The 27,652-nt window shown below is 41.9% G+C and overlaps 2 protein-coding genes and 1 long non-coding RNA gene across 3 annotated transcripts; 2 read left to right on the top strand and 1 right to left on the bottom strand.

Annotated features, from left to right (window-relative positions):
* Positions 1-841: 841 nt before the first annotated feature.
* On the bottom strand, positions 842-9,598 carry LOC130175482 (uncharacterized). The gene is made up of 3 exons (XR_008828743.1): positions 9,516-9,598; positions 1,252-1,331; positions 842-1,009 (listed from the first exon to the last, which is right to left on the bottom strand). It is a non-coding gene; the product is annotated as an uncharacterized LOC130175482 (long non-coding RNA).
* sypa (synaptophysin a) lies at positions 2,615-16,108 on the top strand. The gene is made up of 8 exons (XM_056385999.1): positions 2,615-2,706; positions 6,907-6,972; positions 9,555-9,679; positions 10,237-10,435; positions 10,510-10,701; positions 11,153-11,368; positions 11,910-11,990; positions 13,779-16,108. Exons 1-7 carry the CDS (start codon positions 2,689-2,691, stop codon positions 11,973-11,975), a joined length of 882 nt encoding a protein of 293 aa, XP_056241974.1. The 5' UTR covers positions 2,615-2,688; the 3' UTR covers positions 11,976-11,990; positions 13,779-16,108.
* A 703-nt stretch (positions 16,109-16,811) lies between these two features.
* pcsk1nl (proprotein convertase subtilisin/kexin type 1 inhibitor, like) lies at positions 16,812-27,397 on the top strand. The gene is made up of 5 exons (XM_056385998.1): positions 16,812-16,969; positions 23,249-23,498; positions 24,169-24,412; positions 24,490-24,597; positions 25,857-27,397. Exons 1-5 carry the CDS (start codon positions 16,916-16,918, stop codon positions 26,248-26,250), a joined length of 1,050 nt encoding a protein of 349 aa, XP_056241973.1. The 5' UTR covers positions 16,812-16,915; the 3' UTR covers positions 26,251-27,397.
* The last annotated feature ends 255 nt before the right edge of the window (positions 27,398-27,652 follow it).

The raw sequence follows: 27,652 nt of genomic DNA, 5'->3' as shown, positions 1-27,652 counted from the left end.
AGTACATTTACTCTAAGTTCTGTACTTAAGTACAATTTTGAGGTATTTTTACTTTACTTGTATTTCCATTTTATACTTCCACTAATATAATACTGTACTTTCTGCTCCACTACATTTATCTGACAGCTTTAGTTAAACAAGAATAATTTTTAGGACTGTAACACTTCAGTTAACTGAGGCTCTGTACTGGGTTCCCGTTCACCTGGAGAAAAAGTTGACCCCCCCCTATTGTTATTACATAATTCACACTCTGGGTATAAGTGAGACAAGTTTTTCCATCCCATGACTGATCAAAAAAGTAAACTGATGTTTTTTAAATAAACATATAATTAATTTTTGGATGAATGGAACAATTTTCTGTGATTCTTAGTGTGTTAGGTTTCTTTCACATGTGTGTTTTCACATTGCCTTGTGTTTCTGTGGGGTCACATACTGAAAGAGGAAGTGATGAGGCCGATGGTAATTTCCACAGAACTACTCTGATTACAGGATAAAGTCTGACAGTAAATATAGAACTCTGCCAGAAAGTCACATTACTGAATGTGTGATTATTCGCTGAGCACCAGTTTCTGTTTTACCTCACTCATTTGATCACAGTGTTCATTCAGATGTAACTCTGAGCATCGAGTCACTTTATCTTTCACATTTGTGTCTGTGACCAACAGTCAAGAGACGGGAAATAACTGCGTACATTTACTCAACTACTGTACTTGAAAAATTTTGAGGTACTTGTACTTTGCTTGAGTATTTCCATTTTATTCTACTTTGACATTTCTACTGTACTAAAGTTGTTTACTTTTCACATTACTTTAACTGTGATACTGCAACTATTGAAGTACCTTTACTGTGATATTGTAAGTGCAGGAAGTACTTTTACTGTGATACTTCACAGGAAGTACTTTTACTGTGGGGGCAAAAAGCAGGAGAGCTGCTGGACCAGATGGCATCTCTGGCTGGGTCACCAACATCTTCAACACATCCTTGACCTACGCACCTTTGTCAAATGCAGCTGTGGAAGGAAACACAAACATAATAAAGACATGTAATAATATAAAATACAGAACATGGCTGCTCTTTAACGTTTAATGAGGAACATAGTAATTATTATTTTAATTGTGTTAATGACACAATGAGGATGAGATCTGTAAATAACAGGCTGTTATAAAGTGTAACTGACTCATTGTTACCTGCAGGTTTGAGATTCACGTACTCAGAGGAAGTGCACCTGAACACGTCACAGATTATACTGACCTCTCAGACTGTGGACTTAGGTCTGATCTGGTCTCAGCTCCCTCTGCTCTCTGACTAATGTCACTGCACTCAGCTTTCACCTAAAAGAGTTAAATTACAGAGGTTCAACATCTGGACTCACAACTGCCTGTGTGTCGGCCTGAGGCTCTGCACACACTTATGTAACAGGGCATTTTCTGTATTATCTGCTTTGTAGTTGGCAGAACAGCAAATTGCACATTTCTCTTTTATATTTAATTTGACTGAATTCATGTTTATTAAAATCTTTCATTCTTATAAAGACTAATCTTTTTTTTTTGCAGTTGTCTCTGATCTGTGTTGCACCTGTCTCCAGGGCTGGGTCAGTTGTAACATCTGAATTTTTCCATGAAATAAATATTGTGAACTCTGCGTCTTGTGTAGAAATGAAACGGTTACCGGTTTCACACTAAGTCACAGTAAAAATGACGGTTAGTATTACCGTTTAAATTTCAATTATCACTACAACCATGGTTGATTACCGTGGTTAATTACTGTCGTTAACTCAAGTTAGGTTTTGTACGGCATCAACCAGAGACAGTCTGCCTTTCTGTTCAGAGAGTACACACACGACGCTTCAATCTATGACTGTGTGTTTTTAAAACTAATTTCAGGGCTGCAGGTCACTCCGTCATCCCCAAGCAGTGCAGCCACAGTGTTTCTGGTGTAACAGCCTCATGCTGGGAAGGTGACAGGTGTGTTCACATGTGTCTGTGCACTGAAAGACTCTGAAAGAAATAATAACGTTCATGATAATTATAATGTTAACAATAACAATAATAAAACCTGGTGAAATTTACTTTTTGAACATTTTCAGAACACTTTAACAATATAGCGATAAAACTGATATTTTTATACCATTTCACCTCTAGTCATATGTGATCATCTGTAGATTTTTAATATATTATTATTAAATATGCGGTAAATATGTAAGACAGAGACCTGTCCAAGGCATGGATGTATTATAAGAACTATTATATAATATATATTATATAATATATATAAATTCTTATAATACATCCATGGTCCAAGGCTGTTTCTACACTACTTCCTGCGTCCCGTGGTACATTTACAGGTCACCGTCATCATCATCATCGTACGTCAACACCTCCTACTATCATGATGACGCAATCACGTCCCTGAATATCCCAATAGTTAATCTGATGTGATAGAAGTGTGTGTTTGATACATGTGCAGATGTTGAAGCTGAGGCGGGAATCAGCCCCTCATTAACCCTTTCATCTCCTGCTTGTTTTACACCAAACCTCCTCTGAGCTGCTGAAGCTTCTGATTCTAATTAATAGTAAATAAAAAATAAATGACGCGGGCACAGAGACAGCCTCCTCTCCCCGCCTCCCCCTCCTCCCCGCCTCCCCCTCCTCCCTCCATCTCCTCTCTCTCCTCTCGACAGGCGGCAGGATGGACGTCGTAAACCAGGTACCAACACTGAACGTTCACACCTTATTTCATCTGTTCTGCTTTTTATTTTCACACCTGTGTGCGTGTCTTGTGCTTGGGATGCGTTTGTGTCGTGTTTCGGGGCGGCCCGGCGGGTTTTGTGTGCGTCTCCCGGTGAAGCAGCTCTGTGATGGGCCGCAGCGCGGAGCCGTGAGGAGCACCGATGATAACAGCGGAGAGAAAACAGAGAAATCAGCCTGAAATCCCAGATATCAGCTGATTCCTCTTTTTTTATTGATGAAATCAGGAGCGATGGCGCTGCAGATGTTTGTGTCGTCCTCATTTCATCTCTCACATCTGACTCATTAGACCGTGTTCACGCGCTCAGGATGCCCGGGTGAAGGGGGGGGGGGGGGGGGGGGGGGGATGTTTTCTGAGGCGGACTGCGGGAGGCTTCCAGAGGGAAGAGAGGGTCTGTTCAGCCCTGCGCACTGTCTGCAGGAGAGATAACACCAACTGTCCGTTTACATCAATGTTCAGTGTTCGCGTGATGAAATCATGTGTGTGTGTGTGTGTGTGTGTGTGTGTGTGTGTGTGTGTGCGTGCGTGCGTGTGTGTGTGTATGTGGGGTTTTAAAATGGCAGCCAGAGCAGGAGAGGGATTTCCTCTGGATGCTGATGTTGTTGCAGGTCAAGCCGGCTCCGGTTTTACATGTTCACGCCGTTTTCCAGCTGATCTGCTCCCGTGTTATTTAACCCGGTTATAACCCGGGTGGTCCTCCTCCTCCTCCTCCTCCTCCTCCTCCTCCTCCTCAGCAGCAGCGTTGCAAGATGGAGACCAGCAGAGAATAGGTTGTCTGTGTTTATTCCTCTGGTTCATTCTGCTCCACCTACATCAGGGTGGAGCTTCTCCACAGTCACTGTCTTTACATTTCTAAGATATATTTCTGATTATTTTAACAGTCATGTATTTGAGTAGAGCAGCAGTGTAGATTAATTGATAAGTCAATGGCAGCAGCTGGTTTAGTAGAAGCAGAACCAGCCGCCGGTTGGTCACATGACAGCTGAGTGTGAAGTGTTGGTAGGACAGAAGAGACTGAAGACGTTATATTTACAAAACAATCGATCGATTATTGAGAAAAAAAATCAGTGAATTAAACTGATGATGAAATCATTAGTTTCAGCGTTAATAGGAATAATACTATTCAGCAATAACGTTTGTCTCTCTGTCCTCTACAGAAACATTTCTTTAATATTCTCTTCCAGTCTGGATTAAACTAACTGGGGGCCTCTGGACCCTCTCAGAGTCCTCCTGGGTGTGGCCTCTGTTTTATTTTTCTACTTTAAGGCCGTGGAGCTGATGATGGATACTGCAGAAAGAAAGGGGGATGAACCTGTGGAGTCATCTTCATTTATTTAATAATTTTTCCTAAAATCTGATCAGGTCTTCATTTAAGTTACAATGATGAACAAAAACAATTTGTTTTGACTAATAACACAAATCATTGTGTTATTCTTACTGAAAAATGATTCAAACATTCACAGTGCAGCTGAAACAGTGTGTGAACCTCAGTTAAGGATATAAACAGAAGCTACCTGGAGTCAGGAGTTATCAGACCAAGAGTCAGATGCATAAATGATGCGTACACACAAAAACCATGTGTACGTCATTTCCCACACATAAATTAGTATTTATAAACAGAATGTGTCACCTGACACATTCCTTTGACCATGTGTACACACAGTTTTCCAGAGTGATCCAATTTACACTGAAGTTAATGATAAGCCATGTAATTTAACACAAAATAAAATAACCAACTTCACAGAGCTTCATTCATTATCATTATCATTATCATTAAGTTTTACAATTTTACAATTCATAAACAGTAATAATGTGTTCGTGTGCTCAATGTTTCCTTCAACATTGTTTAATGTCCTTATTTATTGTCATTCTCTAACCGTTTCATAGTATTTTGGTATTTACTAATCACAGTTTTCAACGCGTATGGTAGCCTCATTAAGACATCTCTAGTCCCAATAACTGAAGTTCAGAGTGACACAGGACTTCACATTTGGAGTGATTGTATTAAAGTAAAGTAAAATGATGCACCTTTCTGCCTCAGTTTCACAATCAGTGAAATCTGTGCCTGATAACTTGTGGTGGATACAGCATTTTTATATGTAAACTGATGGATTAGGGGAGTGTCACTGGAAATGAGGCTAGTACACATGCGCACACAGCTCCACACCATCAAGTTTATCGAGGTCTCTCATAGGCTCATAATGTCAACGTGGCTGTCCACCTGCTGAAGCTCGAGAGAAGCTGCTGACGCCCTAAACATCAAAGAAAATCCACCGTCTGGTGTGGTCCAGTGAATGAAGGGTCCAAACTTGCTCCTGAACACTGAGCAGCTCTGATCAGCAGCTACTGAAGGAGCTGGGTTCAGCGGAGGTTCAACCAGTTATTAAATCCATGTTTCCAGCAGAATTAATCTGTTTCTATATTTAAACATTATAAACAAATCCCACTGTGGATCATTGTTCAGCATATTTAAAGGTTTCACACAATAAAAAAAGATAATTGTACTTGTTCCTGTAGAAAAACACTGAACTGAATAAACTGTAGGATTTCTTTAAAGAATGTTCTGGTGCAGCATCAGTCTCTGATTGGTTCCTTCTCTGATCAGATGTGATAAATCACCTGATCAGCTGACAGCTAGCTTTGAGTGATAAATATGAGTTATTGCTGAGACACAGACAACAGCTGTTTTTTTAGACTCTGCAGGTTGGATCAATACGTAGCACTGGACCCGTGATGAGGCCACAGAGCCACAGGTTTCGTTCTTATTCTGATAACAGACTGTAATATCTGTCATAATCAACATTTCTTTGATTCAATATTTTCATTATTTCAAACTGAAATATTCTAACCTCTGAACACACCTCTTATTATTATTCTGTAATATTGTAATATTTTTAGCTACAAAACCTGATACTGTGTGTCTCTTGTAGTATTCCTATAATATTAATTATAAATAACACATAATATCTACTCATTATCATCCTATTTCTGTAATAATGTGAGTCAACTTATGCTGCAGATTATTTAATGGATGTAATATATTGATTATGTAACATTCTTAAAATACGATTTTATTAATTGTTTGGTTTCATGTTATCATGTTTTCATGATTCATTGTGACTTTATTCTATAATAATCCTACACTATGAAACATGTTCGATGTTTTGGCCTCAGTACATTCACAGTTTGATCCTCTGCAGAGTCCGGTGATATTTTTATTGATTTTGTGAATGGACTCTGGTGTCAGTGACAAAAACACAGTAACTGATCTAAGTTTTAAATGTGAGTCGACCGAGAAGTAACATTGATCTTTTTGTTTGACTACAGGACTGTCTGTCTGTCTGTCTGTCTGTCTGTCTGTCTGTCTGTCTGTCTGTCTGTAAAAACCTAAACTCAGACCAGGTTCAGTCTCAGACCAGGTTTTTAGTACTACACTGTACTGTTTTATTTAGCCTTTAAATTATAACCCTGTAAAAAAAACAACACACTGAAGATGAAACCAGTTTCCTGAACTGAGAGTCAAAGAAAATTCAAATGATTCAGCGTTTCACAAAAAGATTAGAAAAAGTCTGAAAGATGAATCTAAATGTATGTATCAGAACTTTTATTTTGTACTTTTTATACAAGGTGAACTGTCTTTCCTCTGCCATGAATCATCTGACGACCCCTCAGTTTTATCTGGTGGCCCTCTGGAGGGGCACGACCCCTAGGTTGTGACCCAGTGGACTAAACTATCCGAGTGTATCTGACGTAGTTAAAACAGCTACAACAGCAACATGACTCAAAATCAATGATCTGTACAGGAAGTACTTTTACTGTGATACTGTAACTACATAAAGTACTTCTATTGTGATACTGTAACTACAGGAAGTGCTTTTATTGTGATATGTACTTTTACTTGTAATGCAGTATTTTTACACTGTTGTCCTGGTACTGTTCCTGGAGTACGGATGTACCTCAGTCATACGTCTCCCTCTCTCCCCTTGTTACCTGTCCACCTTTACACTGTCCTGCTGTGGGCGGAGACTCTGTAATTATAATCACTTCCTGTCACTGAGAGAGGTACCAAACACACCTGTATGACAGGTAACAGGTTCATCAGTGTTGGTCTGTGCTCAGATGACAATAAGTAACTGTTGTGTGTCTCTGTGTCTGCAGCTGGTGGCCCAGGGTCAGTTCAGGGTGCTGAAGGTTCCTCTGGGCTTCATTAAGGTCTTAGAATGGGTGAGTTCATCAAACCAACACCTGCTCCACTGCTACAGCCACACATCAAGCTGCAGCCTCCTCCACTGACTCCACTTCACTCTCCTGTCACCATCTCCAAAAAAACACACACACAAACGTTTTCAAAAATGTTCCCAAGGTTCTGTAAAAATTCTTCTAAATCCAGAAACAGCCTGAAGTTGTTCACAGAGTATTCAACGTGTTCCCTCGTGTTCCCTGAACACTCCGAGAACATTCTCAAGATGTTCCCACACAACACAAAACTACCTGTGGAGGTTTTTCACAGCGACAACACGTCACACTTCACTGCATGCACTCCCTGAACGCTAAACCTGATTCAAACCTGAACCCTCAAGCCAGAAGACCAGACAACATGTCCTCACTCTGTCAGGTCTGTAACTGGTCCTCACACAGATAGAGGTACAAGTCCACACACACACACACTCACACACACACACACACACACACACACACACATGCACACACACAGAGACTGAGCAGATGGTCACAGCCAGATCCTCCATGTGGCATGGTGTGTGTGTGTGTGTGTGTGTGTGTGTGTCTGTAAACCTACTGCTCAGTGAAGATGATGATGATGATGATGATGATGATAATGATGATGATGATATATGGTGGTGGTGGACTGTAGTGCAGATGAGCAGGGCACTGACACTGTATGGGTTGTGGGTTTGATTCCTGCTGCAGCTCCACGCTGTGACTCTGAGTCTCTACAGATAGAAGTGATGATGAGTCATCCTCCTGCAGACTATAACACTAACTCTGCTTCTACAGAACCTCCTTTAAAAAAGCTGAAATTTAAGCCTCAGTGAGACCAGGTTCTATTGGAGACTCTTTGTTCTCCAGGTTCTTTCAGATGCTTTGCTTTCAGAACTGGAGGGAACACAAGTAGAAACCTGACATAAATTTATATCAACCTATATAAGCCAGGAAATAATAAATTCTACCAGCTTTCTATAGTAATTTCACTGAACCTGTTGCTAATCCGCTATCCATTTTGATTCTCCAGCTTTTGTCATGGATGTAATCTGTTAGTGAGTAATCAGACTGAGAACAAAAGCACAATGGCCAGCAACAACATTAAAGCTCCAATCATTGGCTTATCACACTGAGTAGACCGTAATACTTTTTTCAACATCTTTAATGTTTTTTTCTTATTTGTTTTATATAATTACATCTTTTCAGCAAAAGATTTGAAATACCTTTGCAGCGCACAGGTTGGGAAGCAGTGATCTATATTTTCTCTCAGACCTTTCAGATAAAAACTGGTGTTATATAAAACTGTTCCTGTCAGTCACTGACTCATCTCTGATGATCATTACCACATCTTCTTAGGAAAATTATCTGGATATTTTTTACTGAAAAAGCAGAGGAGTTGCAGAACTTGTAATGTCCCAGAAAGAGGCTGAAATTAAACTGAAATGAAAGAGCTGTGTAAAGTGGAACCTTTCAGTTATGAATAATAGTTATTACTCATTTTTTCCGCCCCGGACGTTAATGGCTTTTTTTAACTTTAGCAACTCTTCAAGATAATTTCCTAAAAACTTAAATATAACGAGCAGGTTTTACCCAACTGAACATTTCCTCCATGTCACTGGTACTTGAACCCAGATCACACATCAGGTCTTAACTGTTCCAGAGTCTTTACAGGGAAGTGTTCAGAAATTATCAGTGAAGTCAGAAACCTGTAAAATGTCATTAGTAACACAGCTCATTACCACATGTCCAATAAACTGGACATAATGTTTGTTAGTTGGTGATTAATGGAGCTAATATCAGACAACAACAAACTTATCCAACCATCAAGTCTAACCAGGTGTTCAGACAGCAAATCAGCACAAAGCCCAGGTCATTAATATTTATTATTTATTCTCATTATTCTTGTGCCAAGTTTTTATTGTTTCAGAAGAAACAACCACCAAATGATGCTGAATTCAGCATCCTTAAGGAGAATATCATAATTATAAACTAATATAGACGGAAACATGTCACCCAGAAAAATAAAGAGAGGAGGTGGATCAGGGTCAGTTAAATTAATCATTGATTGAATCATTTGTCTGTCGATTGATAGATTAATTCATTGCTGCAGTTTCCTTTTACATCACCGAGTCACTCTGCTCTGCTCTGTGTTGGTATTTTAACATGTTGTTACCTCCACCAGGGCGCTCCTGTTTCACCCACATTTGTTTGTTTGTTTGTTTGTTTGTTTGTTCAGTCTGATTACATTAAAAGTCCTGAACCAGTCTTCACCAAACTTGGTGGGGAGATGGGTCCTGGTCCAGGGGGATCCAGGAGGTTTCTGTCACTGTCCTCAACATTGTGAGACAGAATATTTTTCTACAGGAAATATTGTTTGGATCTTGATGTAAAAAATCAGAGCCATATATGGTGTTGATCTGTGAGTTTGTATAGTTTGGTGCAGATCATAATCTGGATCAGATCATAACCTGGATCTCACAGACGTGTACAATTGTTTGGCTTTGGCAGAGTCCTGCGCTCCATTGAGAGCCATTCTAGTTACTTACATTTTATCATTTCTCCTCTTCCTCCTCTTCCTCCTCCAGTTCTTCGCCATCTTTGCCTTCTCTACCTGTGGCAGTTACTCAGGGATGTTTCGGATGTCAGTGGAGTGTAAGAACCGGACAGACAGTGACCTGAGTATAGAGGTGGAGTTTGAGTATCCATTCAGGTCAGTACAACACATCATCATCTTCTTCATCATCATCATCATCTTTACTGATACCGACAGGACCTGACTTTCAGGAGAGAAGATTGAGTTGAGAGAAGAAAAAAAACATTCTATAACTGTAACCTGACATTTAGACTGTATCGATCCAGATGAAAAAGACAAAGGACGTGTGCTGTAACCAAACGGATCTCGATGGATTAAACAGATTTTTGATCACTAGGTTTTGTTTAAATGACGATCACTGACAGATTGGGACATCGTCAGCCAATGAAATGAGCTTGGTACAGTTAGAGCAAACAGGAACTAAAAGAGGATCATTTAACCACGACAGAAGCAGCTTGAAGTCAAATGTTGGGCAAGTGTTTTTAATTTTGACCTGTTGATGGTGATAAGTGTCAGTCAGTAGAACCTGCACCACTAACAAGGCTGAGTCCTCACCACAGCGGCCTGGGTTCAGATCTAGTCTGGTCTGCAGGTCGTCTTCCCTCTCCTGTCTCTATCAGTAGATGTTTCTAACAATGACTGAACCAAAACATTTCAAACTCTTTCTCTGTCAGACTCCACCAGGTGTATTTCGACGCCCCCGTCTGTAATGCTGGGGAAACAGAGCGTTTATTTCTGGTTGGCGACTACTCTTCCTCGGCCGAATTCTTTGTCACCATCGGAGTCTTTGCCTTCCTCTACTCCACAGCGGCTCTCAGCATCTATGTCTTCTTCTTCGAGAAGTACAAGGAGAACAACAAGGGCCCGCTGATCGTAAGTACACCCACCTGACTGCCCAGGTAACAGGTGAGCTTTGGGAAACATCACTCATACAATGTGTATTTTAGGACCTGGGAGTGACTGGAGTGTTCGCCTTCATGTGGCTAGTGAGTTCGGCGGCCTGGGCCAAAGGTCTGTCTGACGTTAAGAGTGCAACCGACCCAGACAGGGTGATCACTCTGATTAAGGCCTGCAAGGGTGAGGGGAACCGCTGTCGTGAAGTCCACGACCCGGTCATGTCTGGACTCAACACATCTGTGGTAAGACCTTCACCAAGCCTGAGGCCTCAGCAGGTTCACAGGACATGTCTGACCTCTGAAAAGGTCATTGAGCAGTCTGACCCTCTCATCAGGGTTGACAGACAGTAGTGGTGATACCTCAGTTTCAGGACCTTACTTAGAGAAATATTTACAGGTTCTTCTACAAAACCCATTTATTCATTGAACAAAAGAATCCAAAGTTCTCATATTTAAATGTATATAGACAAATCCAGGTTGTAGGCAGAAGTAGACAGGCTACATTACTGCAGTGGCCTCATTGTAAATCCATTTTTGACAAGAAGTCCATCCACGATATCCCGTACAACCTTTTACATGTTGGAAATATAGTCATCAAACTTGGACCGGTTTGAACTGTGTTTCTGTTCTGTGCTGTCAAAAAATAAATAAATAAATAAGTAATAACAATAACTTTCATCCTCTTCTCCTCAAGGCATTTGGTTTCATTAACCTGATCCTGTGGGCGGGAAACCTATGGTTCGTCTTTAAAGAGACAGGTATCATCGCTCCCTTCATGCGGGCTCCTCCTCCAGAAGGGAAACCTGCTGCACCAGAGGCCTACGCCCAGCAGGGGGCGTACGAACAAGACCCGTATGCCAGCAACCAGGCGGGATACCAACCCGACTACAGCCAGCAAGGATACAATCAGGTGATCAACTGACCTGCTCAAGCTGCTAATTAATACTTGGTGAAACTATACCAGGAGACTTTGTCTTAGTGTAGCCAGAAACATTTTGAAATGAATTCCAACACAAGGGCTATGATTGGCTGGTTCAATGGAGCGGTCTAAACAACTTAACAACTTCCTGTCGTCCATGAAGCGAATCGTATCATTTACACTTGGTCTACCCTAATAACATGTATCCATGTTCACAAACCAACAGGATGATAACCTACCAGATGGCTGTGCTGATTGGCCAAATCATATCATGTGTCTCTTTCATGCGTGACATATTTGAAAAACAATTCAACTTGATCTAGCTTGGTAGATGAGGCTACACATAGTCAGTTTCCATGAGCATTCATTTAAAAAATTACTATTACTGAATTACTACAATTGTACTCAAGTAAAGTACAAGTACCTATAATTTGGTACAGTACTTGTACTATAGTACACAGTATCAGTATGGCAGTATGGTATCAGACTGTAGTACAGTCACTCAGTGTGTTGTTGTTTGTGTGTCCTCCAGGATGCAGAGTACGGTCAGGGATACGGCCAGCAGGGGGCGCCTACCTCCTTCTCCAATCAGATGTGAACTTACAGGTAGCAGGTGAGTCCACCTTACGCATTAGTTTTAGTCATTTCAGTGGAGTCTGGTGATGTTCAGACTCAAACCAACAGTGTTTCCTCCTGTTTGATCAGAACTACAGTGAACAGCAGAAAATAACCGTCTCCTTCTACAAGTATTTAGACTCAGTCCCACACTCACCATCCAAATACCACAGCACCAGAAGGGTATAGTTGGTAGGACAGAGGTGTTTTTAAAGGTTTACATCTTCAGTGGGAGACTTTATTCACTGTTCTGTATAAAAGATGTAAACACAGAATTGGCGGGGTCATAGCGGTTCCTCCTTTATACTGGCAGTGGAGTTCGTCACAGTGCCAGACCAACGTCAAGCTGTCGTGGTGGGACACCAACACTGTTGTGTTAGACATCATACCTGTGAAGCACCATGAAGCTTCATTTGGTTCAGTGTCAACAAGCAAAGGCAACATCATGGAGGGTTTTCACAGTCATATAATGGGATCTACGTGTAAAAGGGGTTTGACTTAAGTCAAGTCACTCTTTATTTATACAGCACAAAATCACAACGGAATTATCTCAAAGCACAGTTCAAATAGAGCAGGTCCATACTGTATCTCTATAACACTGATTACAGAGACACAACAATGCCCACCATGAGCAGCACCTGTCAACAGTGACAAGAAAAAACTTCCTGTTAAGAGATAGACACCTCGAGCAGAACCAGACTTGGGGTGGGCAGCCGTCTGCCTGAACTGCTCTCCTGCCTGCAGAGAGTTACCATTAAAAAACATGTAAAACACACAGGGCTCTATTTTAACGATCCAAAGCACATGAGGGTTGTACTTAGTCTCTCAATTATCCATGGTATTCATTCATGGTTATTGAGTGTTTTGGGCATAACATCCAATAAACCAATCACAGTGCCATCTGCCATTCCCTTTAAAAGCCAGGTGTGCTTGCACCTTGGTGGATTGCTATTATAATGGCGTAGTGTTTCACACAGAGTTAGATTCTATTTATGGTCAGTTGATTACATATTGTGACTGACCAGTAAGCCCAGTCCTGGCACAGGCAGCAGCAGCTCTGGGAATTGTTGGGTCTCTGTAAATATTTTTTTTTTTTTTTTATTAAGAGAAGGTCCAGGCCTGCACTATTTGGAAAGTGCCTTGAGATAACTTATGTTGTGAATTGGCGCTATACAAATAAAAACTGACTTGACTTGACTTGACTGAACGTTATACAACACACAACATGTCACAAAGAAGCTCTGACCTTCTGAGGCTGTAGTTTAATGTTCCACCTGATTTATCCCAATATCTAAGTGCATTTTCAGCTCACTCTGCTTGTGTGTAACAAGTGTGGCAGAGTGTATGCGCTCTGTGTGCCTGTTTATGTTGGCACATATTACTCTCTTGACCACGGCCCTTAAAATGACAGTGAAATTCTGTACCACTGACTTGCGACCGGGTTTTTGCTGGTCAATTGCGTAATGGCTTATCACTGCGTCAAGATAGCAAGCCGCCAACAATGCACCTGACCAAATCTCCTTTTAAGATAAGCGCAAGTGAATTTGCTATTTAAACAATGTGCCCCACTGTCAGTAACATTACTGGCACATCACAGGCCCCTGATGATGTTAACGTTCAGTCTTTAACTGTAATGGACATGATGCTGCTGATCATTGTGACTAAATCAGGGGAAACAGTTTGTCCAGTCAGCAGCAATCAGCCAATTTATCCATCTTATTATCCGTGTTAATTAAAGAGCAAGATGAGACTGAACTGTCCTTTATGTTTCTGCGTTCCTTCACAGGAAACGTCGGAGTGAACCGAGAGTGGGTCGCCTGCAACCTACCCACAATGCAACACTCCTTTCTGTCTGCAAAGTAAACGGGTGGGGTGGGGGGTGGAGTGAGGGAGGGGAAGGGGATGGAGGTTGAAAGGGGGGGGGGGTGTTTAGATGTTCACTATAATGAATCGATGTGTAAATGATTAAAAAGAGTCTTATAACTAACAAATCCACAACTTGAACAAAGAACTACAACAACAACAACAACAACAAACAACGCTGACGGATAGAAACCTTCTGAAACAGTGACTATGTTGATAAGAGTTAAATTCATATTAATCTGTGGAGAGAATGTATGTTTGTGTTGTATAGATATCACTTTGAACAGATATATAATATAGACTGAATTGTTTCTTCATGTTTCCTATTGAACCCCGCCCCGTCATATGCCCCGCCCCCAACATCAACAAACCAGATTCACATCGGCCAGTCACAAAGCTGTTCAGACTGGGTTCACAAAGATCCAAACCAGACAAACTAGATTCGAACCAAATGAGAATCAGATCAAACCGGATCCAACCCTGCCTCCACCAACATCACCTCCCAGCTGTTTGCTGTTTGTCTTGCTGCATGTAAATATCAACACAGGAAGTGATGTCATCCTGGAGATGCAGTTAACCCAGTCTGGACTCCAGCTTCATGGCGACACCGGGTGGAAACTGGATCCAAAATGGCTCCTTGTCACTACGGTTTGCACTGTGTGTGTTTGATTAATGGGCTCAGCTGGAGCTTTGTTCTGTCTGTTACATTCCTGCTGCTGCTCAGTGGAGAGGCCGTGACCTGCAGACACGTCCGTCTGAAATATGACCATCACAAACCAAACCAACATCAGATCAGATCAGATCATTCTACTTTCACAGATCTAAAACATCAGAGTTTTTCTTGTTGCCAGGCAACTGTGGTCGAGGGACGGTGACATTGCTTTGCTGCATCAAAACTGTTTCTGTGGTATCTTGGTTTGGTATCCAGTCAAAGTATGAACCAATGACTGTGTGTAAAGATGGATGGCATTACAGCTCCCAAAAATGAAGCCAAAACCCATCGATTGCCCCCCTGGTCGCTGGCTGCAGTACAGGTCGTAAAGCCTGTCTCCTCCATTAACATGGACGTCGTCCATCTTTATAAAAAGTCACTGGTATGAACACAAATGTAAAGCGTCCGCTTGTTCAGGTTGAGTCAGTCTTCCTCAGAAGCGCCATGTGACAGTGACAGACGTCAGTTAAAATCCACACGTTACAGAAATCAAATCAATAAAATGTGAAGTTCATCAACGAACACGTTTTCCAATACGATCACTACAACGGGGGTTTCACAAACCAAACATAAATTCTGTTTAGTTACTTATCATTCTGTTTCACAGTCAGTTAATGTGACAGTAAATGCTGCAGTCACATTACAGTTAGCTACTGTTAGCTAACAGCTAGCTGCAGCAGGACAGCAGTCAGTCTGATTAAATTTATTACTAGATAAAACCAGGTAGCTACTGTTAACTAACAGTTAGGCTACCACACACTGACTGACCCTAACGGTTCAGACGGACATGTCTGTGCTCTTCTCGGCTCTCAGCCAATCAGCAGCAGCCATGAGCTGTTTTTGTAAAAAACTATGCTTCTTCTTTGGTTGTTTTTTTGGAAAGTGAAGCTGTTTTTAGCGTCGGTATCTTCCTCCGCATGGTGACGTGTTTCCTGCTCGTGTTGTACAGTAAATGATGATCGGTGTGATTCTACTTCCTGTTCTCCTGTACAGGTGTGTGTGTGAGTGTGTAACCTGTCCATACTTCTATTATATCTCTCCATCATTCTCGAATTTTTTACCTCTATTCTTTCCTTCAACTCTTCATCACTATTTATTTGTTTACTTTCTTTACTCTGTCAATATTTTCTTTTTTATCCCTGGTCTCCCTTTCTCCTTTTCCTTCCTTTTATCTCCTGTTCCTAACTTGTTCCCTCCTCTTCTCTTCCTCCTTATCCTCCCTTCCCTCCTCTTCCTCTTCCTCTTATTTTTAATATTTTCATTTTTTTCTTGTCCCCCTCTCTCTCTTTCTTCCAGTCGCGTTCTTCTTCTTGTCGTTCTTCTTTGTGACTCTCCTCTTTGGCTCTGTGATGTAACTTCCTGTGTGATGATATTCTACTCAGCATCAGTAACCATGGCCATGGTGTTGACAGTGTTGATGATGACGATATGTGTGTGTGACTTGTTGCTATGGAGACGCCCCCAAACCCCACCCCAGCCCCTCCTCTCCCTCTTGTGTTTATTCAGTGGAAAATTTCAATAAACGACAAACTCGTCTCTGATTCTGTTTCTGTTCATGAAGGGAGTGAAGAAGTGAAGAAGTGAATGAATGAATGAACGAACATGAGCAGACAAATGACCAGATTAACATTTTTTTTTTAAATGAGTAAAGAAGCCAAGAAACTAATCCAAGGACAAATTAATGGATGAATACACAACCAATAAATGAATGAATCAATAAAAGACCAGAGAGCTGAACAAATGAATTAATGAAAAAATGAAGCAAGGAACAATCAGATCTATAGATGAATAAACGAATGACAGTGAATGAACTAATGAACAAAGAGAAGTATGTTAGTGAGTGAGTGCCCCTTGAGGCACTTCACAGAATGAGTGAATTAATTACTCCTCCCTCTCTTCCTCTTCTTTCATCTCCCTCCTCCACCTGTCCTCACCATATAGCTCCCCCTTCCTTCATCTCCCCATCCTCCTCCTTTCACTCATCTAGTTTCTCCATCCATTCTTCCTTACTCATCTATTTTTCTCTCCTATCTTCCTCCTAGTTCCCCCCTCCTCTCCCATCCTCTTCTCCTCCCTCTCCTCTTTCACTTCTCTCCTCACTCTCACCCTCTTCCCCTCCCTCAGCTCCTCTAATATATATATATATATATATATATAATATTCGCTATCTCTTGCCTCCTTTCCTTAGTCATCACTCCTCCCCCTCCCTCCTTCCCTCACTCTCTCTCTCTCTCTCTCTTGCTTCATCACTGTAGCACCTCCCTCCTCCCTCCCCCCTCCTCTCCCTGTTATCAGATGGGTGTCTGTAGACAGAGTCAGTGTGTGTGTGTGTGTGTTCAGTCAGTAGCATGGCGTCTCTCGGCCTTCTGCTGCTCAGCACCGCTCTGATCCACACCGCCCAGGTAAGGACGAGTCTTAGCCTCCATACAGAGACAGAGAGAGTGTGTTTACGTGTGTGTGTGATATGTGTTAATTCATCGTCATCTTGTTGTGTCGTCACGGTATAACCTGATCATCATGCAGAATGATGTCACTGCTGTTTATCCTCTACCTGTCTCTCAGTGCTGTTACATCACAGTACGTGTGTGTGTGTGAGTGCGTGCGTGGATTTATCTGCTTTTATGTGTGTTCTATTTTCCATTTGATGTATTGGTTATTGATTTACTGATCAGGACAATTGGTGCAGGGAGAAGCAGAGACGTTGAGAGAAGACTGTGGCTTGTTCGTGTGTGCGTGCTTGTGTGCGTGCGTGCGTGTGTGCAGTAACTGTGACCGAAAGAACATTTCGTTTCAGCTCCTGTCACCATAGCGACAGGAGACAGTAACCCACGGCAACAGGCCCAAATATTACACAGGTTACAGTAGGTTTCCTGACAGCTGCTGTGTGTGAGTGTGTGTGTGTGTGTGTGTGTCTGTGTGTGTTGAGAATAATGATCAAGTAAATATTAACATGATACATGATGTAATTAAAGTGCTGATGAAGCAGGAAACTGGACTGTGCGAGTGCTGCACTCTCATACATTAATGTAGTGTCCAGTGTTTTTAATCCTGGGTTTATTGTCATAGATGTGGTTCATCCACAGGACTGACCTCTGACCACTGACTCAGTGCTTTAAATGATTCATATAAAACTGAAGGGAAACCTTAGTACTGCTTGAGTTAGCATAACCCAGAGTCAGAAGCTGTGTCCCAATTTGGGAGCCGTATCCTTCGAAGACTGATTGTGTCACAGCGGTGTGACTAGACTGTCCCATTTCAAAAGCTCTTTCAAATGTGTCCTTCTATTCCTGGACAACGAAGGCTCCAACAGTTGTATCCTTCGTGGGCCAACCTATCCCAAGAGTCCTTGCACGCCGGTAATGAAAATAATACGGCAGAAAACAACACTGACAGAGAGCCTGAGGATTTCACTGTTGAAATCTAAGTATTGGGTTTCAGCTCAGTTCAACAGCTAACGATGTTGTCAAGGCTCCTAGGTGACAGGAGCTGCACTTTACAACGCAACAGTAAGGGCGGAAGAGGTGGTGACACACAGCGAAAATCCTCCATAGACCAGACCGTCTCATTTCAGTTTGGCCTTTGCAGACTATGACGGCTACGAAGAGCCACAATTTCGTAGACCACGTCCTCTGAAGGATGCAGCCCCTGAACAGGGACACAGCTTCCACAGAGAAGAATGAGAGAGATGATTTAATATTGGTTCTGTCACATGTCTCATAGTCAGTGTTGATGTTTTCAGTATATAACCCAACTAGTCCTCAACAACCACACAGGTTGTTTGTTCCAATCCTCTGATTCGACCCCACAGGACCGTCTCCTGATATAGTGCCCCTATAGCAGCTTGGTTGTCATGGTTACAGCAATGAACATGCAGAGTATACCGACAGCAGCGTACCAGACCCTAGATCAGACCAACTTCAGATCCTCTCACTGACTTCATCTTCCCTATGTCTGTTGATTTAGTTCAGATTCCCCCAATGCTGCGTTCATGAACTGTCTCCTTAAATAAATACAAACTCATGTTCAGTAACGTGACTCCGCCCTGTTCCAACTAACGTTATTCCACGTTCAGACAAAGTGAAGCTGGTGATGTGGACAACACAAACACTGAGTCTCAGGCTGCGTCCACACTGACACCTTTTGATTTTAAAACACATCACTTCTGCTACGTTTCTTCCTGACGATCACACAACTCAACCTGTTGTAGTGGAAAACTCCAGGTTGTGTTGGAGTCCGGACAGACAGACTACTCACACACCTGCTTCTCCTCCTAATTGGATCTCATCAGTCATGACTACCAGACAGTGGTGAAAAGTGACATGGATAGAGAAGAAAGGTTATACCAAAAACATGTTCAATCACCTGGACACAATCACACTGAAGAATATGAAGAGAGCATGACTAAGAGAGAGAGTGATAAGCACCAAAGTATCATTAGTCATTATCAAGGTAAGTTAGAAATAATTTGGACGACCCTATAGCTGAATGGTTACGGTCTGAACAGCGAGTCCCAGGTTCGAGTCCCAGCCGGTTGAACCACTTGCTGCCTGTGTTTCCCCTTTTCCCTCTGTCTCCACAGCCGCTGTTGAATAAAGATTAAAAAATAACTTTGTTTGAAAAAATCCTGATAATGATTTTTAGTCATATCACTGAGCTCTGCTGCTGACTCATCCACCACAACCTCCTCCTGATGTGGACTGTCTCTTTCTACACTACGTCACCCCAATTTTCCCTTTGCTCCTGCCATAATGGCAACGGCCACTTGATGTTGCCTAACAACAAAACCTAAAGGTTATAATAAACTGCTGCACAGAGGACTTATGGGGTTGTTTGTTACAGGACAGTCTCATTTAACCATAAAGACCTCCACCTTTCTAAACTAGAAAAATGTGAAATCATGCTTCAGTGTCAAGAGATTTGTAGGAAAACAAATAAAACAGCAATGTAAGTGAACAGGTAATTTAATTGTTGCTGTTTCATTAGAGGGACTGAGGAGACACAGGGAATAAAAACATCAGACATCATCACTTCTCCAGTTTCAGGCTGGATTTTAATCAAAGTTCTTGTCTGGATCTTTGTGTTTAGACATTCAACAACAAAGATTAAATAAATAAACAACTTTGTATTTCTCAAAGGAAAATGGACCCAGGTATCATTTCTATCCAGCTCTAACTCCTGCAGGAAAAATGAAGCTGCAGTGAGTCAGACAGAGTGATGCTCCTCAGAGGACTCATTATTACCTCCTCCTCCTCCTCCCCCTGCACTGAAGGCTCAGCTTCATAAATCTGATGTTAGTGTTTCTGTTTATCTCTGACAAACAGCAGGAAATGAATGAACCTGAGACAACAGTTTCTGCAGGGTGATGACTCATCATCATCTTCATCATGTTCTCCTGTGTGTGTGTGTTCCTGTTGTGTAAACTGAGGTGTGTGTGTTGTAGTTGTGTTACTGGCTGTGATGTGAGCTGCTGTACAGATTGTTGTGTCTGATGTCTGATCGTCTATGTTTACACTGGACTACAGTGGACAACACAGAGATCAGTCACCTCCTGTTTCAAATGTGTCTGATTGCATCTATTTCTTTACTGGTTCAGACTGTTCAGACTGTTTTGACTGGCCATTGGTTGGTGGTCCTGAGAAGTACAGACATATAAACCTGATCAGCCTGAAGCTACAGATTCATCCTGATCAATAGCTGTCTCTGTCTGTCCTCTTTTTAATATAATCTCTCTCTCACTCACACTCACACACACACATATAAATTCAAGACCAATCAAATTAGTGTAGGCTGGAACAGAACAGCTCATTACACCACCATGGCAACAGCACATCTCACTGGACAATGACACACACACACACACACATACACACACACACACACACACACACACACACACACACACACAGGCTTACTGTAGTTACTGTAGTGTAAATGTCTCCGCTGAAAGCTGAAATCTCTCTTCATGTCTGGCAGACTCTGGTCTGAGACACACACAAAATTAATCCAGCTCATGTGTATAATGATTGAATTATCACAACAAACACAGACAGCAAACAAAAATGTCAGTACATCTTTCAGTTATCTTGCCAAACATTCAAGGAACAAACATCAGTAATAAACCGTGTAAAACAAAAAGCACAGCAGTTAAGAAAATTAATTTCAGAAAATAAACCGGAACAGCTAATATGTTTACAGTCCTCAAAACAGATTTCAAAAATACAACTCATACAGTAGTTCAGACATTTAAGTAAACATGTCACAAGCCACATGTTTGTTTCCATAACAACAGTTACCACATCCACTGCGGTTAGCATTACAAGGGGTTAGCGTAAGGTAGCTAGCTTAACCGTCGTCAGTTATTTTACTTAATTACTCCACAAAACACAAACACAGTCGATCTACCTGAGTGTGAACACACATTTATCTAACACAATCACAGCCACGAACCGTTATCATGAGGAGACTCCTACCTGAGAAGAGGTTGTTTGAGTCACACACTCCCTTCAGTTCAAGTGTGTAATGACTGACAGGAGGACGCTCACCTGGCTGACGTCAGTCAGGTGAAGCTCCGGTCTGACTGCCACCGAAACGCAGAGTCCGTGAGCTCATGAGGTTTATTTTCTGACAATACTCGGGAGCGTCAACACACTCCCCGTCAGTCTTTATGTTCACGTGATGTCGGGATAATCGGAAAAAACTGGAATTGGAACAACTCAACATCTCTGGATCCGCTCCTTCAAGCAGATCATCACGCTTGAAGGAGAGAAGTTCAGTGCAAATCGGTCCAGGACTATTTGTGTAAACCTGCTGACAAACAAACACACAAACAAACAAACAAACAAACACTGGTGAAAACCTGTGGTAATCACCATCGCGTTAATTAAAGTAACACCTGCTCTCAGACTTCATTATAATCATTAAAAATACTCATTAAAAATAGCCTATATATGTAGGTGACGAGCTTTCTCAGCCGTCAGTCATGTCTGCAGGTGTTCATGTCAGACACCTGCAGTCCCAACAGGCTCCAGCAGGGAATCCTCTATGTAGCCTGAGAGACAAACCCCAGGGGAAATATTATGTTAATCACTCACTGCACCACTTTGCTGCTCGTTAATCTTCCCGCCCTGAGCTCAGACCTGAAGGAGGCTCTGATGAACCAGCACGCTCTTGGGTTCAGACCAGGACCCTGAGATACTAATACGCACGGTTCACTGTGTGTGTGTGTGTGTGTGTGTGTGTGTGTGTGTGTGTGTGTGTGTGTGTGTGTGTGTGTGTGTGTGTGTGTGTGTGTGTGTTTGAGAGAGAGAGAGAGCGAGAGAAAGAATCAGTGTGGACTGGGCTGACTAAAAAGACTGAAACCATAAGAGGCTAGAGCAGCACATTAATGAACATGGTGTCCACATACTTATGGCCATGTGGTGTAGTAGTATCGATACTGCTGTGGTCAGATTTGTCTGCAGGGCGGAGCCTCTCACTCAATAAAAGATCTGTGGTCCGGCTCAGACAGACCACAGAGCCTGAGGGGGAGAAGAGGGGGGGCAGGAATAATTCAACTAACCCTTCTCAGGCTGAGTGTGTGTGACTCAGCTCTGACTCACAGGAAGTGCAGTGATGATGATGATGACGACGATGATGATGAGGCTCTGGTCTGTAAAGCAGCATCAGAGACTGTGCAGACACAGGCAGGTTTTAGTCTCGTCCTGAGCGCCGAGGTTACAGACATGAACCTCACCAACCACCCCTGACTCTCAGCCTTCAGCAGGACATTAGAGTCATCTTTTCAAAGTAAGAGTCTGCTTAACAACAGCTGGAGAGTCAGGATTCTTCACTGAATTCTTTGGTTGTGTGTTGACTTCCATGAGGTCTGGGATCGTTTGACTTCTCATATAATGGACAACCCTTCCAAAATAAGAGCAGAGTTGGGATTAACATGATGGTCTCAGGTCTCAGACTCTGAGTGGAGACCAGAACAGCAACAAGTCCAGGACTGAACCCTGGGGCACACCTGAACAAATATTTACTGTTTCTGAATAGAGCCACTTAGATGAAAGATATTACCATGACAACAGTCAAAGTGAGGGTCATGTGACTGATGGAGACAGCTGAAGTGTCAGTGTGTAGTTTTCAGCAGCAGTAGAGAATGGACCTGTTCTTCAGAGTAAAACAACACAAAGACAAACAACCTGACATGTGACACCTGACATAAGATATAAAAACTGTGATCATCAGAGACACAAACTTGCAGTGAACCTCCAAAGTATGACATCAGACCATCATGAATAATCACAACAACAATCTCATGTCGAGTTTCTCATGTCTCATGTTTGGCCTGTCAATTAGCTGAAGACTCTGTTCACAACATCTTTAGAAGAATGAAGATGAGGAGGACACAATGCGATTATCAAACAAACATCATTATTAATCATCAATAACCTGTTCGTACTGAAATTTAAATAAAAACAATAAGGTGGTTGTCAGATGGAATTATAACAGCCCACAGTTTCAGCACCATCATACAACTGAGTCTCTTCCTCACACAGGTGAGGGGCGGAGCTTTAGTCATATTTTAGCTACTATAACTCTTTATATAATTTTATCTCTCCTGTTTCATGAAACACCTGTGCAGTACAGGTACTGAGTCATTAATGCTCAAGTAGTGACCTCTGACCCCTCTCTCTCAGTCTCTACCTGTAGCTCGCGGCGGAGGGCGTGGCCTGGACGTGTCATTGGTCAGACGCCAGCGCAGAGACCTCCGTAACCTGCTGCCTTATGAGGAAAAGATGATGTCATATCCTGCCACGCAGGAAGGGGGCGGGGGCAACGACCTGTACTACCAATTAGATGACTGGAGGGGGAGGGGCTTGGACCAGGCCCTGCAGCGATTAGTGGAGAGAGACCAGAGGCGGGAACAGGAAGAGGAGCAGCGAGCAGGTTTTAAATTTTATCTGTTCAACATATAATGAGTTTTTGTTGACAGTGACATTGATTAATCATCACACTGTCATTTACTTGTTTACCTGTTGCTCCCTTGTAAGGCTCAGGTGTGTAATAGCATAACTGATCTCAGAACAGTAGAAGCTGAGTCAATGACAGCTTGATAAACACGTTAGCTATTGCTAGTCACTCTCAAAGATCCAGAATCATTCTCAATGAGCAAATGTCCAATAAACACTGCTCCAGTCTTTGTCAGCGAGACATGGCCACACCCACAAAAATGACAGAAATGATAGATACAACAGCCTGAAGTCAAGCTACCTTCAGAGACAATACCCTGCTGCCACCTCAAGAGGACAGTAAATTACATGATGGATACTTGATGAGACAGACTCTGTTCTGAGATCAGATGTAAGGAGAGATATCAGTTGACTTCTATTTAATCTTTACTGACACTTCTCAACCAACTACAACTTTTCTCAACATAATTCTTTTCATTGAAATAATTTAAACATTTTGTGTTTGTTGTTGAAAGCTCAGATGTTTTTATGTTTCTCTGATTAAATTATCAGTTGGATTTAAATCAATCATTTCATCATCAATAAATCTTGTATTTGTTTAGAGAAATAGAAAACATAACTAATGAACCAATCAAATGTCTCCACAGCCTACCTGGCTGCTCTGCTCCGCCTCCTGAGTGAGGCAGAGAGCGCAGGATTAGTTGGCCCAGGAGACGTGGAGGTGGTTGAGGAAGAGGACGATGAGGAGGACGATCAGGGCCCACCGGGGGACTTCCAGGGCCCAGTCCCCCCAGACTACGATGAGACGGGGCAGGGGATGAGCATGGGGAGGCCCCCTGCTGCCTGGTTGGGGCTCCTGGAGCCCCAGCTGGCTCAGGCCCTGTTGGACAGGTGAGGAAGATGAGGGGTGGGGTCTGACAACATGTAAGTAGGTCCCACAGTTATAACATGTGACCTGTGCTCATCAGGATGGAGCCTCAGCTGGTCCAGACTCTGCTGGAGAGAGGGAGACAGGAGAGAGTCCAGCAGGCGGGACGAGTCTCATCAGGACTGAACAGAGACCAGGAGACACTGAGGTCAGTCACACACAGAGGGACTGAGAACTGAATTGAAGTTACACTGATCAATCAATTCATATTAGGAGGAAGATCTTGTCAAGGCTGTAATTCATTAATATTATGAGAATTAAGTTGTATTAAGTCAAGAAAAAAAATTAATATATAAACAAATCACATTAAATGCATATTACTACTTTTTTTCCTCATAATATTTTTTTCAAAATATTTATGATACATTTTTTGTAAAATAGTACAAATTTCATATGACGGCTTCTTCATCATCATCATCATCATCATCATTACTGCTTTTAAAACTTTTCTCTCAAAAACATCTTACAACATCTTGTGTCTTGTATCTTGTATCTTTCTGTTGTATGTTACCAGCTCTTCAGCCATATTTTTTTAATCCCATTATCTCAAGATGACAAAGCTCATTATCCCGAGATAACAAGATATAATCAGGAGAAAACGATTTTTTGTTACAGACAGAATGAGATGATCCCAGGAGAAAATGATTTTTTGTTATTCCGAGATAATTAGATAATTATCCAGTTATCTCAAGATAACAAAGCTTGTTTTCTTGTTATAATGACTTTGCTAATCACAGATCAGATGTGCCAAGCCACTGGGCTTCTAGTGCTGTTAACTGAAAATGTCAGGACTACACATTGATCAACGCATAAGAGATTATTTCAATCAATAATTAACTGAGGCATAAATCAAATTGTGTCTTTTTGTACAAAATCATTATCAGATCAGCTAAGGAGTTGCTAAGGATTGTTGCTAAGGAGGAGTGTTACTGTGGCTTAGTCAAAATCATTTTCTCCTGATAATATCTCGTTATCTCGAGATAATGAGCTTTGTTATCTTGAGAGAACGGGATAAAAAAATATTCACATGTATGGCCTTTCTCAGCTTCCATACAGATTTTCTTTTATATCTTAAACATTTTTTGGGACTTATCACACTCACCTTGTTATGATTTGTGTTTTTGAAATATTGCGACTCTTTTCTCTAAATATTATACTGTTGTTGACATGTTCTGACTCATTTAACAAGCTGCTAACAAGCAACTGTATTGTACAAAATGTGTCAATTCTTTTCTTGTCAGTTGCTAAAAAAAAAACCATTTTTTCAACAAAAAAAAAATTATATAAAACAATATTTTAATCTTTAATCACAAAATATTATCTGTGTGTTCCTGACACACCACACCTTTAGTTTCCACCTGCACAAATATGAGCACTAACTGTACCTGTATGGCTCCTCCTCCTCAGACGCCTGGTTGCTAGGATTCTGTCCAGCATTGGCCCTAACGACGCCCCGGTCATTTCCTCCGGCCGCCGAGCGAGGAGGGACCTGTCCATCACCGCAGCTGAACCAGTTAGCTCTGCCCACAGGAGAACCCGCCGTTCCGTTGACGACGTGGCTCCTCCGTCGCCTAGCAACGAGCCTCCCCTCCTCAGGGTGAAGAGGCTGGAGGAGGAAGAGGAGGAGGAGGAGCTCCGCCCCCCTACTGCCGGGCTGCAGAGGATGAAACGCATCAACACCATAGCTACCGCCGGCGTGGAAGAACTGAATCATGGGAGTCGTAGGCGCCGGAGGAGAGCAGCCCTGAACTACGACCCCCAAATATTGATTGATCAGATTCTGGAGTACATGAGGGAGTGAGCTGAGAGGAGAGGAAACAAGGAGAGGAGGAGGTGTATTCTGTCGTCTTTCAGGTTTTTTATTTTCAGTTTCTGTAAAAAAAAATGTTTTGTTTGTTTTTGCTGCTTTTGGTGAAAAATATGTCTGATCATTTGTTCTTAAAGAGGAGAAATGATGGAGGAGGAGGGGGACAAGTTCTTTAAACTGTGCAGGAGGGTTCCTGTAGAGGACGATCTTTGTAGACATGTTGAGTTGAGGACTAGCTCCTACAGACTCTGAGGTCACAGCCTGTTGTTCCGTAGTTTAACTGTGAAACTCATCTCAAGTGAAAACAGAGCTGTGGAGCTGTTGTGTTTATACGTTCAAGGCAGTTGGTGATTTCCAGAGGAATCTATGTGAGAGGGAAAAGCTGCTTTGGTTCAGTGACACTTATCTTTATCACTTACACTTTTCCAGCTAATTTCCTGGAAAGTTTCCTGACCATTTCTTCAAAATGATCTGGTATTTATCTGTTAGATCAGCTGAACATGCAGATGTGGACTGTGTCTCCAGGCAAAGATACAATTCAACATAAACTGTATGAAGAATAAAGTTTCTAATAATAAATAACATATTAATATTTACTTTGTCTAATGGAGAAGCTTTGAAAGTAAATTCCTCTGGAAACAACTAAACTCCCTCTCAACTTTATTTGACCCGTAATCAGCACTAAACTACACAGTATCTGCTTTAAACACTACAGTTTCCATGAGCGTCAGTGGCTGTTGCTATGGTGAAGTGCTGTAGTATATTCCCTGATCCAAAATCTAACAGTGAACTGATTTAAGTTTCTTTACAGATAAACATAACCTAACAGATAAACTCTCTGATTGGATGATTGCAGCAATGCTCCCTGGGACTTGTAGTTCACCCCACCCACTCTCCTGCTCTCTATAAAACAGTAGTAATTTTAAACATTACCCACTGAAAACACCTGCGCTGGGTAAGGTTTAAAGTGGCAGTAACCATGGTGCTGGCTCATCAGCTCTGTGATTGGTTGGTTCTCGTTGTGTTCATGTACTCCAGCTTGTGTGCAGCAGCTCTGTCAGTGTGAACCTTCGTCTGTCTGTGGTGAAACTAAAAATTTTATTTGTCTCTCTCTCTGAAATAAAGTCAGATGCACCACAAACTGTTTTAACTTTTTCCTTCTGTCGGCTGCAGATACATTATATAGATGACCACAATGAGTGGTCATTATTCAAAGCTAGACAGTTGGCTAACAGTACAAACTAAACACATATCAGAACCTGAACAATATTCATTACACTAACAGAGTGAGACAGGTTAGCTAACAGATTACAGCTATGCTAGCTATCAATCAAATCACGTTACACCTGATTTGCAGCAAAACAAACAGCAAATATATTATTAAGATTGTATCAAT

The sequence above is a fragment of the Seriola aureovittata genome, chromosome 9 (genome assembly GCF_021018895.1).
Source record: "Seriola aureovittata isolate HTS-2021-v1 ecotype China chromosome 9, ASM2101889v1, whole genome shotgun sequence".
Taxonomy (NCBI): Eukaryota; Metazoa; Chordata; class Actinopteri; order Carangiformes; family Carangidae; genus Seriola; species Seriola aureovittata.
The sequence above is the reverse complement of the archived record's forward strand: the minus strand, read 5'-3'. Positions and strand labels throughout refer to the sequence as shown.